Source organism: Nestor notabilis, unplaced genomic scaffold (assembly GCF_000696875.1).
Source record: "Nestor notabilis isolate BGI_N333 unplaced genomic scaffold, ASM69687v1 scaffold8782, whole genome shotgun sequence".
NCBI lineage: Eukaryota > Metazoa > Chordata > Aves > Psittaciformes > Psittacidae > Nestor > Nestor notabilis.
The window spans coordinates 60987-74365 of NW_009918921.1; the positions used below are offsets into that span (position 1 = coordinate 60987).

The window sequence follows — 13379 nt, forward strand, 5'->3', positions numbered from 1 at the left end:
AACTGCTTCATTATGCTTGATTCTGGTTTTCTTAGATCATTGGCATTCCATCCCCTTCCTCCCTGTTTAAGCACATAGTTCCAATGATGCGCTCTGAGAGCATGGAAATTACAGAATCCCTTGTGCTGGGACTTGGCAGGACCAACCCAGGAGCTTTCAGGTAACTGTTGTGTTTCATCTGGTTTTATGCTAATTGATTACAAAGTCGGAGATCAGAGCTCAGAAAAAAGGCTTGCTTTGTTTTTTTCTTTTAAGAAAAAATCTATGGAAAGTGATTACTGTTGTCTTTTCTACCATTTAGTGGTGTGATGAAGATTGTTAGAGGTTTAAATAATTTTAAATAGAGCTCATGTCTGCATGAAGAAAAAGAAGGTAGTTGAAAGAAAATAAACAGCTACCTTTTACTGATACTAAAAGCTGCCCTTCTATGGAAGAGCAGTGTGCATGGAAAATTTGAAGTGTTAATTATAATCACATTTGTAAGAGTTATTGAATTCTCCTTATTAGTATTGCCAACGAACATGTTCCTGAGCTCTTTGGGTGTGGGAGTTTCACAGTAACTGTATTCTAAATATAGATTTTTGGATCAAGCTGAAAAATACCCAGTACAGATGTGTTCTGGTGAATGCTGGAGCTTCTGAAATCCGTGGTGCATCCCTCTCCACATTTTCTTTTTTTTTTTTTCTGAGTAAACTTCCTGTAACTTCATAACTCATACACCTTTCTTCTGGGTTGTACCAACGTGAAGTCCCTGTGGGGCTTAGTGGATTAGTTTGGGAATGCTGGTAACTGTGTTCTGCTGTAACAGAATTAAATCTGTGGCAAGTCAATCACTTGTTCTTTCAGTTTCATTCATCTTGTTCATGATACTTGGATTCAGATCATAATCCTAAACTTCTGGTTACTCTACTGTGACAAGGCTTTATCTAATTGTTGTAGTCAAAATGGTCTATCTAGCCATCGTGGCGTTCCTGCCTCAACTGAGATTTGCTTTTCTTCAGATCCTACTGTACTGTACTATCAGTGTCTATTGCAAATCCACTGAGGTGAAAAGACAGTTCTGTGCCGGGAAGCCATGAGTTTTAAATGCATCTCTCTATTGCTTTCGTCAACTGACAACTCTCTAAGGAGGATGGATGAAGAAGGAAAACATTCCTGATGACCAGCTTTTTCCCTCTGTCCGAGATGCATACTCACACCAGATGCTAACTGTATCCCACCCTTCACCATTGCAGATCTGTGCCGATTTGTTGTTTTGGTTTTGTTTATTAAGCACCATTCTTCTCACCCTGTTGGTTTTTCCCTTGGGAACTTTTTTTCTCTATAGGTTACATGTGTATGCAGTCCTCTTAAACTTGCCAGAAAAATCCTTTGTTTTCTGTTTCTGATCTCATTACATGTTCTTGAACTTGTCTAGGTGCCTCTTGCTCTCCATTGGAAACTGACCCTTTGCTATGTTTTAGCACAAAAAAGCTTCCTCCAAATTCTTTTCTCTGTTTTCTATGTTTGGAAGGAAGCATAAAACAATCCCTAACTATGCTTAAGTCTCTGGTAATTGAGCACAGCACAAAAGTTTGTGCAGCTTTCTGGTCACTTGGACCCATCCTCTGAAGGTGAGCCATTGAATAATGTAGCAGAGGAGTCATTCATTTACCATGAAAACTTGGAGCAGTTTATGCTTTTGATATGCGTGAATTACAGTAGCATGGGAAGTACTGTATCACCTTCCCAATCTAACGTGGAGCTGGTAGTTACTTCATTAACAAATATTTAAGTAAAAATAGTATGTTTTTACCCTAGTATTTTGTCTGCATAGATTCATACTACTGATCACCTTTCCCTGTCCCCTTTTTGCAGTTACAAGAGAGTCTTAGTTTGGCAGAGGGAACTGAGTAGTAGGAAAGACTGCGGAGCTTCAGAACAAATAGGGAATGTAACCAAAGCGTCAACGCATGCTGCTTTTCAGTTTTCATAGAGACTAGTCTAACTTCTGTCAGCTTAGCATTATTTGCCTTAAAGAAACAGTCTTTATCAACAACTAAATGAATGCATCATGACAACTCAAAGAGCATTGTATGATAAGCTGCCAACATCTTTTTTTTTTCCCAAAGAGTATCTGTTTGCACCATAAGGCTTTGTTAAACCCTGAATATGAAAGTAAATGAAATCATTTGTGATAGAAATATGCCGTAATGCTTGGTGAATGCAAATTTAGTGGTAATTAGAGACATCTGTTTAGTCATCTGTCTTTAAATTGGGAAAATATCTTTCTAGGAAATATCTCTTTAAATGCTAATTTATTTCAGAAAGCTACAGGTAAAGAAAGAAAGCCTGAGGGTATTTTAACTTATATTGTAATACTAGTTGCTGTGAAACATCTTTCAGTTGAGATGTTAATTTAATGGTTGTTTTTATTCTTTGAATTCTTTTATTTTAATTCAGGGAACTAATAGAAGAATTACATCCTATAATTAAGGAAGCACTTGAAAGAAGGCCAGAGGTAATTAGATATTTTCCACTATATTCAGTACACAGTTATAACTATCTTCTCACGAATGGTAGTAAAGAAATGTTAGTTATATTCTTTAATTTCTTCAGCTAAAAACTGTCAGAGACCAGTTAAAAAGGTGAGATGTTACGTCTTTAAATGATTGCGAGGTGTTCACAGAGCTTTGTTTGTTTTGAGCTTTGTATTATTCCTGTATCAGAGGTTTTGTTTCAAAAAGAAAAAATTACGGTAACCTTTTCTTTTTACCTTAGAGTAGCTTTACACAGTTGTTACATCATTATATCATATATTATCAGTAACATGCCCACAATTAGTAGTAGCTAAGACATGGAATTGAGTTCTACTGTCTACCAACTGTTGGTTTGGGGTTTTTTTGTGGTTTTGTGGGCGGAAAGGGTGTTTGCTTTGATTTTGGTTGATTGTTAGTGTTATTTTTGGTAATGAAAAAGGCTGAAATTTCACCTGACTGGCTGCTCTGACTAAAAATTTTCTGATGGAGGGCATGTTTTACAGCAAGGTTTAGAAGCCTCAGTAGGTATTCACAGAAATAATAATCTCCACAAACACATGTTCAGAGGCAATTGCTCATTATTTTTTGTGGTAATTGTAATATGTTTATTAGTAACAAATTTGTAATTAAATTCCCAGATGATGGGAAGGAACATCACTTCTCTTTCAAAATGTTACTGGTCTGTAGTGTGTTTTGGCAGTCTTGTATGCAAATCATAGAATAGTTTGGGTTGGAAGGGGCCGTTAAGGGTCATCTAGACCAATCCCCCCTCTGCAGTGGCCAGGGACATCTCCAACTAGATAAGGTTGTTCAGGGCCCCATCCACCCTGGCCTTGAAAGTTTCCAGGAATAGAGCATCTACCACTTCTGTGCGCAACCTGTGCCAGTGTTTTACCACCCTCATCATAAAAAATGTCATCCTTATATCTAGTCTGAATCTCCTCTCTTTTAGTTTAAAACCATTTTCTCTTGTCCTGTTGCATCAAGCCCTGCTATAATGTTTTTCCCCACCTCTCTTATAAGCTCTGTTTAAGTATTGGAAGGCTGGGAAGATAAGGTCTCCCTGGATGGAGCCTTCTCTTCCCCAGGCTGAACAACCCCAACTCTCTCAGCCTGTCCTCATAGGAGAGGTGCTCCCGCCCTCTGATGATTTCTGTGGCCCTCCTTTGGACCTGCTTCAGTAAGTCCATGTCTTTCCTGTGCTGAGGGCTCCAGAGCTGGATGCGGTGCTCCAGGCGGGGTCTCACCAGAGCAGTGTGAAGGGAAGAATCACCTATCTCAAAATACACAGAAAGATTGGCATTTGTACTTCATTGGTTTATATGTTGCACTTTGCTACAGGAGACTGATTAAAACCCATGGTTTTGATAATACATGTAATAGCAAACCTAGCATAACTTGGAGTGGCAACCGGGAAAGATTTTGTTTGTTTTCTGTTTTATTAAAATTGTTAGCAATTTTGGTAGCTCATCTTGAAAGGTTGGCACCCTTGATAATTAATGCTAGTTGTAGTACAGATACAATAATGCTTTTATATGCCACTCTGGTTTTATACTTAGTTTTTCCTCTGCTTCACTTAATTTTGTGTTTCCTGTGTTGACTAGAACATGAAACGGCGCAGGCGTCGAGATATTTTACGAGTACAACTAGTACGAATATTTGAACTGTTGGCAGATGCTGGTGTCATTAGTCACAGGTGAGGGCAGCACTGGTGAGATGTGTTGTTCATGCTTCTGAATTAAGTCACTGGTGTTCTTATGACCCAGTATAACAAACCTGCAAAATTCTTCAGTGAGTTTTAGTATAGAAATGGTTTTGTAAACCCTGGCATTTTGCTGGCTTTCTAATCCCTCCATTTCACCTCATTATTACCAACATTTGTCCCCAATACAAGAACTAATTCTGTGGAAGGATGAGTGACTTGTAATAGTGAGGCTTGATTATTAGTTTGCTTTCACTAGAGCTTTTTATGTAACACTGAAATAGAAACTGACTGAAGAAATTACTTTGAATTAAATATTTGCAGTGGTGAGGTTGTAGGATTCTTTAAAGACAGAAAAAAAAAGATTGTTTTCAAAAATCATTTTATGTATTTATCATACTATTTCATTGTTTTATTTTTAAGTGCAAGTGGTGGCCTTGATAATGAAACACATTCCCTCAACAACACTTTACTTGAGTATGTTGATCTAACAAGACAACTCCTAGAAGCAGAAAATGAAAAGGATTCTGATACATTGAAAGATATCCGATGCCATTTTAGTGCCTTAGTGGCAAATATCATTCAAAATGTTCCAGGTATGTAAAAATGCTTTAATAAGTTCTGGTGACTGTATTTAATATGTACTGCATTAACAGCACCCCTCCCAAAAAACACAACCCTAAAGAAAAAGCCACTTTTTCACTGATGTTTCAGAATATTTTATAAAAATAATTTATGCCATCAGTTTTGAATATAACTTTAGCAGCGTAATTTTTTAAGAGGGGTTTTTGGTACTATTTGGAAGTGTACAAATAATTTTCTTATTTAGAAAAAGTCTCATTGGTTGGCAGTGTGTTTAAATTCTCTAGACTAAGGAATAACTTATTCTTGTACACTAATGGCATTAAACAGGACAATAGTAAACCTACATCCAGCTATTACGAAGTTATAATAATACGTCTTTTCATTGATTTTTCTTTTTATATTCATTGTTTGGGTTTGTTTCTGGTTTACATACTTTATTTTAAAGAATGACAACAGGTATGTGTCTGTGTGCTTTTCTTACAGTACACCAGAGGAGAAGTGTCTTTCCTCAGCAGAGTCTACGCCACAGTCTATTTATGTTGTTCAGTCATTGGGCAGGTCCTTTTAGTATCATGTTTACTCCCCTGGACAGATACAGTGATAGGAACATGAGAATAAACAGACACCAATACTGTGCATTAAAGGTATTTTAGCACTTTTGAATTTTGGAAATAAATTGTTACTCTGACTTTTCTAATGCAATGGCTCTTTGAATGTGGTTTTCGCATCCTTGTTGCCATTTATGACTTAGTTCTTTTTTTCTTCTGCCTTATGTGTCTTTATGACAGTTTGGATTTTTCCTCATCATAAACTATCACACTCACTGTACGAATTTCTTAAAATTACTACTAAATGTTTGCTTCCTGTGACTTCAGTCCTTAGTTGTCTAAGGAGAAAGGCTTTTATGTAAAAATGTATTAACAATCAAACTGACACATTGACTCTTATATATGTCAACATTTCAGTATTGACAGTTCCTTGTGTTTGGGAGTTCAGAAAAATATGATTTGATAATTTATTGAATAAGATGTTAAACAGTTTTTTGTTACCCTTGGTCTTCCTCCCTTGATTGAATAGAAGTTAGTTTTCTGATATTTTAATGCATTTGGTAAAAGCACTTTCTGTATCTGAGTTATTAAAATGTAGTTTTTCAATTACTCTCTAAAGGCTATGTCTGCTGTACTGTGTTGTGGCCCTGTTGCAGACAATGTCGGGCTCTCATCTGATGGCTATTTGTACAAATGGCTGGATAATATCTTGGATTCACAAGATAAAAAGGTAATACACAGGCAATGTCAACATTGATTTGCAGCTGCCAGTGTCTTCAACATTTGCTTCAATGACTTTTGTGGTCAGATTGGCCTAAAAGCTTTAAAGTGGCTTAAGCTCAAAGCTGGTTTAGTAGTGCATATTTTTGTACTGTCCTTAATGTGTATATTCACCCTGTTGAGGGAGGCAGTCCCTAATCAGCCTAAGAACGGACAAAACATAATGGAAAAGGAAAGGGCAAGGAGTGAAACATTGCGTATTGTTTATAAACTAATTAGCTAGGTTAAGTTGCAGTAATGAGCAGATCTTTTAGAAACTTAAAGGAGACAGGATTTTGAACATGAACTCTTGTAAGACTGTGTTGTCCATCAGGGCTCCTGTAGAGTTACGAAGACCAAGCTTTACATCTGAACAAGGCAAGCTTTAGATTTAAAAGATAGGGCCTCCATTGCACTAAATACTATGACTACATAAAATACAGCTCCAGTGGGCTACTTTGATTCAAGAGAATATGCAAGTCTCCACATAGATCTATCCCTTTTATGCCATTGGAATTCCTGTGTATGTTTAAGTGCTTTTCTGTGTTTGATGCTTTCAGGTCAGTGTTCAGCTTGTAGTAAGACAAGTTAAAATAGTAAATAGCTCAAGGTGGCCTTGGAACGGAGGAATAAAAAAATCACTAGAGGTGTGCAAGTTGAACATTAAACAGTTTGATGCAATTACCTGTTGTTATTTTAAGCTGTGGCTCATTGGTTTTAGATGGAACAAATTTTGCTTATTGCAGTTCTTTTCTTGGGCTTTTAAAGTTAAATATTTATTGCCTATTTTATGCCATTTTTGAAAGTTGGTCTTTTTTGCTATATTTATAAATATATATTGGTTCTTTTCTGGAATGCAGGTTCACCAGCTAGGCTGTGAGGCAGTCATGCTGCTCTTGGAACTCAACCCCGACCAGAGTAACCTCATGTACTGGGCTGTAGACCGGTGTTATACAGGTTCCAAGCGGGTAGCAGCTGGCTGTTTTAAAGCCATAGCCAGTGTGTTCCAAAACAGGTACTACAGCATTTTTCAAAACTTTAAACTTTTATTTTCAAAGAGTGTTTTCATGTAGAACTGTGTTTTTTCCTGCCTTAAAGAGGAAAGTTCTTCGCTGTGTGTTACTAAGGAAACTTCTCAAAATGTTATCGCATACCATAATTCCCGGTAAATTAAACTTCTAATAAATTCAAATTTTAAAAAGCCAAATGTAATTTTATTTATTTCACACTTCCAATGTTTCCCTAGGGAATACCAGTGTGATACAGTGACCCTCCTGAATCTGATATTATTTAAAGCAGCTGATTCTACTAGGGCTATCTATGAAGTTGCTATGCAACTATTACAGGTTTGTAAGCTGATTTTGAATTTTCTTCTTCATTTAAAATAAGAATTGCCCTGTGCACTTTGGAAAAAAAACCCCAAACTGTTCTTATTTGATTGTCCCTTCAGTAATGAAATACAACATATCTCATTTTTCCTTCTCTATTTTAGTATTTAGTTATGCCAGATCCTTACCTGGCACACACAGACGTCAGTGGAAGCATGTCTGTTTTCAGGAACAAAGCACTTGAGACTAGTATAATACCGTAATACCTGCTTTTTCAAGAGACGAAACTTAAATCAAGCTTTGTAGAATCATCTGGTTTTGCCCGGAACAGAGCGGTACATAGCTCCATTTGTCCAAAGGCACCTCAGAGAGAAGCGTGTGCTTCCTGTCCCTGTGTTTTCTGGAGCAGCAGTCAGTTCTCCGACTTCTGCATTAATACCAAACATTTTTTTCATCTGTGTGTGAGGAGAGGTGGTAGTGAAAAGCTTGTTAGCCGTTTAATTTACTTTCGTATATTCCTTTCGGAGGTCATTTAGAGATAAGCTTAATCTTACAGGCAGCATTAGTGTTTAAATATAAATAAGTGAATCTGTGCTGCTTGTGGCTCAGACCACAAGCTTTGGAGGTTTTTGAAAAGGTTTTTGTTGTCAGCTAAATTCAACGGTAAAGTGCCCACTGAAGTCACACCCCTGTTGGTATATCAGTACTCACACCACCCTTCCTTTCAGCACTATCTTTCTTCTCTGAACGCCATTGCTTAAGATCAGCCAAAACGGATTTTTAACGTATCATACTCCTTTAGCCTCCTGCTGCATCTCTGCTACATCAAAGATTACATTGCTCCTATCCATGTCTCATAGATTAGCGGAAGTTTGGAAGTACAGGTGTTCAGTAATATTTCACATTTTGTTGTAGAGAAATTTATATTTAATAAGGTATTTCATAAAAGCAGATTTCTGAAATTTATTGCTGGAAACTCATCAAGTGGATTGAGTTTTAGTTAGTCTTCTGTGAAATTACCACAGTGTTGCTGAATACTGTAGATGTATGGAGGTCATTTAATGGAAACATTAAATGAGAGTAGATGCATGAATTTCAAAGGTGATTTTATATAAAAATTTCCATTGTAGCTCTATATGTAGCCTCAAAGTCTGAACATTACTATTGTAGATCTTGGAACCAAAGATGTTCCGTTATGCTCACAAACTGGAAGTTCAGCGGACGGATGGGGTTTTGGGTCAGCCTTCTCCTTTACCACATCTGTATTCTGTGTCTTATTATCAACTGTCAGAAGAATTAGCAAGGACTTACCCTGAGCTAACACTTGCTATTTTCTCAGGTACGGTTTTAAAACAAAGCAAAAAACCTCATTGGGTCAACGGTGTTGTACAAAATGTGTAGTTCTTATTTTTCAAAATTAATTTATATGCAATTCACTAAAATCAGGACAGCAGAATAAATAAATAATTTATAAATAAATCATTATAGTACATGTAGAAAATCGGATTTACTGAGTGACAACTTTTGTTTAATTGTGTTTGAAATACATTCAAGAGGAAACAACATGAATCAAAAGATACTTTTACTGGCTTTCTAATAGCCACGAAAAATCATGTTAAAGAAATAATTTGCAACTGTTTTAAAAATTATTCTTATTCTTTTTACTGTTTTCTTATTTACTGTAGATTGCTTAAAAATATTATTCCATAACAATGACATCTCACATCAATTAAAAAAAAAACAAAACTAGGACTAATATGTGGAAGAAAACATTTTAAGTGCTTTTTTGACAAAGTTGGTATTTTTACATGCTCTAGGTTGTTAGTTCCCTCCTCCAATTAGAGGAATATGTATAGATGCATATACTAATATGGTTTCTTCAGCATACTGTTTGTCAGCAGTGTCTTCAATTAGTTCTATTTCAGACTGCAGCGTTTATCATTATGAAATGACACTAGTTAATGAAACAAAAAAATATGTCTGTGTCGATATTACTTTATATCAGTATGGTCTTCTGGGCTCATGGTTGTTGTTATTAGTGAAACAGTTCTCACTGCCACTTTGCAATTCATGTATGTACCTAATTTTTGAATGACAGAAGTAAGTCAGAGAATCCAAACGGCTCACCCAGCTGGGAGACAGGTGATGCTGCATTATCTTCTGCCATGGATGAACAATATTGAGTTGGTAGATTTGAAACCTTTGCCAACTATTCGTCGGCAAGATGAAGATGAAGAAGATTCTTTGAAAGACAGAGAAATAATGGTGAATAGTAGACGATGGCTAAGAGGAGAAGGTTGGGGATCACCACAGGCTACAGCTATGGTTCTGAACAATCTGATGTATATGACTGCAAAGGTAAGACTAATTACTTAAGTGCTCCATCTTGTTCCAGTGGATTGTCATGTTCAGGGTGCAAGAAAATTATGTTCAGAGATACTGTGTTACCAGACTTTCGAGAGTTACCATTCATATCTGTGGAATTGTTTATACCCAAACTGTGCCATACAGTTTTGAGCTGGTACAGCAAATTAATAATGTGTAATATAAAAGTTATAGTAATTGCTATTTATAGTAACAGTATGAGATTGTTTTGGAATATAGATGTCTAGCTGCATAGATAATACTCAGTTGCCTGTATGCCTATGATCTCCAAGTAGAGTATTGGAACCAATCTTGTTGTCAGAGGCTGATAGACCCTCCTCCTTCCTAACTTCCAACAGAAAAAAAGTATTGGTCACATACAGTGCTCCTGCCAATTCTTCATGTCTTTGAATCCTACTGATGAGAGATCATGTTTTAAGCTACAGATTAAAAACTCTTGGCATCCTGTGATCCCTGGACTTTTACTCAGGATTGTAAGCAACTGGGAGAATGGGTTGCTGCTAAATTTAGATAGCTGCTTTTTTTTTTTTATGTAAATAAATATATAAAATTAGAAATAAATTAACATAGAAATAAAAATGTGTATAATGTATAAAAGTATATCTTATATAGATAAAATATATATGTACACGTATGTTTAGATGTATTTTTATCTGTTTACAGCTATAAAAGAAAATAGTTGTTTCCAGAATGTGTTTATAAAAGTGAATTTATATGAAAGTTTCATTCTGGAATCTAAAAGGCAACAGCTTCTTACAGGATTTATGTCTCCCTTTCATAGAACCTGTCCCACATGGTCAGTTCAGATCACTTTCAAATACAGTGTTTTCTACTGGAATTTTCAGGGAAGTTATTTATTTTGTTTTCTAGTATGGTGATGAAGTGGCTTGGTCAGAGATAGAAAATGTCTGGACTACTTTGGCAGACAGCTGGCCAAAGAATCTGAAAATAATTTTGCACTTCTTGATCAGTATCTGTGGAGTGAACAGTGAACCCAGCCTTTTGCCTTATGTAAGTATGCGGTACATCTCTGTTGATATTTTAAAAATCAGTTGTGTGTCTAGCAGACAAGATGACCAAGAAAAAAAATGTGAGGTAGGATTTCTAGTGTCAAAATCTCCAACCCTGTATTTTATGACCACTTGTCGTGGTTCAAGCCCAGCCGGCAACTTGGAACCACGCAGCCGCTCGCTCACTCCCCCCCTTTTCCTTCCTCCCCCCGCTCCCGGAGGGATGGGGAGGAGAATCGAAGGAATGTCACTCCCACGAGTTGAGATAACAGGGTCTACAAACCACTACTGCTACCAATAATAATGATAAGAGGAATAACAAGGGAAAAGGACACAACCGCTCACCACCCGCCGACCGATACCCAGCCCGACCCGAGCAGCGATCTGGGCCTTCCGGGTAACTCCCCCCAGTTTCTATACTGGGCATGACGTGCTGTGGTATGGAATACCCCTTTGGCCAGTTTGGGTCAGGTGCCCTGCCTCCGCTTCCTCCTGGCTTCCCCTCCTCCCTGGCAAAGCATGAGACCGAGAAAGTCCCTGGTCAGAGCAAACATTACTGAGCAACAACCAAAAACATCGGCGCCATCAGCGTTGTTCCCAGACTGAAAGTCAAAAACACAGCACTGCACCAGCTACTAAGAAGGAGAAAAAATGACTGCTGTAGCTGAACCCAGGACACCACTAAATACTATGAACAAATCAAAATAAGTGCTTCTGTTTGAGTTGCTTTGGATACCTGTGTTGAAATTTCAGTATCACTTTCACTTGAACTGGGCATTCATGGAATGGGCTTGAGAAAGGAAATAAACCAGAAATTGTATCGCACCTTAAAGGTAGCTGAGGCCTCCTTAAGACAACTTGCTAACAATTGCAATTTACTCAGTGTGGTAAGCCTGAAACAGTCCACTAGCCATCTTAGAAGTTGTCAGAATTCAGGGTGGACCATAGACCTCATTTATTCAGTAAATCGTAAAAAATGGAAAATGCTCACTAAAATAAAAAAAGATTTACTACATCTGTCTTAGGTTTTTTTTTTTTGTTTGGTTTATTTTTTGTTGTTGTTCTTTTCCCATAAAAAGGAAACTGAAGAGTTTGCTTACTAAATATACATTACTTCATTAGTATATATTGAACAACTCCTTGCCATCATAAAACGCAAATCTACTGCAGCTGTTGATCTCTGTTCATTAAGAAGAATTACGATGGTTCCATAAGTAATATTTTCATAAAAGAATTATTACAGCTTTTTCTAGTAGTAAAAAAAAAAAGCCCAAACCCTAGATATGAAGTAAACAATCAGGAACTAATAATATTGTTAAGTTCTTACTAAGAAGAGCTTAACTTCTTCATTGCAAATTAGGGAACCTAGCTTAATGTTGCAGCCCAAAATCTTGGCGTACATGGTTTGAACGAGGTGACAAAGTAATTCCATGAGTCAGATGTCCTGGATCACTTTCTTACCATTCAAAATTAAGTTATGAATAGAATAGAAAAGAATAGAAATGAATCATTGAGCAGTGATGACTCAATATAGTATCAGGAGACAAAACATGAACATACTAATGTCTAGCGTAATCAGTAACTAGCAGGCATCTGTTACTGCTTAGCAATGACCAGGATTAATTTGCTGAAGTAAGGTGTAGTGGAGAATTCTTAATTACTATATGCTTAATAAAATATTGCTATAGTTAGCGTTTATTCTTATCAGAGTGTATAAAGGCCTTGAGCATTTTGGGAATTAAACATTTTTTTCCCATGCTGTAATTTAAGATAGTCCTAAAAAGCAGACAGATAATAGAGTAAAATAAAGCATCTGTCATACCATGTAGGGGCAGTGTAATTATTCTTGCATGACCAAGTATTAAACCAAAAAATTCCCATCCCACTCGAAGCCTACTCAAAACCAGTTTTATTTTTCAACAGAGCATCTGTGAGAGCACTGCAGAATAGCATGAGGAAAAATGTGATACCTACTGGAGAAGCAGTAGTGTAGACACAACTGTGAAGTATCAAAAAGAAATCATATCAGAATACATTTGCTCCAGTGTTGATCTCAGATGTTGCTAAAACCTGTATAAGAAAATATTTTGCTGCTTAAATAAGTCATTGCACTCGGAAGACTTACATTGCTCTTGTGATATGTTTCTGATGCCTCTTGCTATTGATGGCTGTGAAAACAGTTTGGCTTGCTTTTAGAACTCGAGTTTCAGGTATCCTCACTTGCAGTGCAGGTAGATAATAATTCTAACAAGTTGTGGCATTCAAATCTCTTGTTTTCTTCCTTTTTTTAAAATCAAGTCACTGCAGTAAAAATTTTACGTACATACTATTTTATATACTTATGCTTTTTTCGATGGCAGGTAAAGAAAGTTATTGTTTATTTGGGTAGAGATAAAACAATGCAACTACTAGAAGAGCTGGTGAGTGAACTTCAGCTTACAGATCCCGTCAGTTCAGGAGTCACCCATATGGATAATCCACCATATTACCGCATTACTTCCAGTTATAAGATCCCCTCTGTCACATCAGGTGAGAATTTAACT

At 36.8% G+C, this 13379-nt stretch overlaps 1 protein-coding gene across 1 annotated transcript in view; it reads left to right on the plus strand.

Annotated features, from left to right (window-relative positions):
- The window catches only part of FRYL (FRY-like), a 95469-nt gene that overhangs the window by 36632 nt on the left and 45458 nt on the right, over positions 1–13379 (plus strand). The window contains exons 22-33 of the mRNA XM_010009986.1: positions 36–160; positions 2443–2500; positions 4124–4215; positions 4645–4817; positions 5290–5450; positions 5974–6084; positions 6974–7128; positions 7360–7459; positions 8612–8780; positions 9540–9799; positions 10697–10837; positions 13197–13365. Of these exons, the coding sequence (XP_010008288.1) occupies positions 36–160; positions 2443–2500; positions 4124–4215; positions 4645–4817; positions 5290–5450; positions 5974–6084; positions 6974–7128; positions 7360–7459; positions 8612–8780; positions 9540–9799; positions 10697–10837; positions 13197–13365 (1714 nt within the window). The remainder of the gene's footprint in view (positions 1–35; positions 161–2442; positions 2501–4123; positions 4216–4644; positions 4818–5289; positions 5451–5973; positions 6085–6973; positions 7129–7359; positions 7460–8611; positions 8781–9539; positions 9800–10696; positions 10838–13196; positions 13366–13379) is intronic.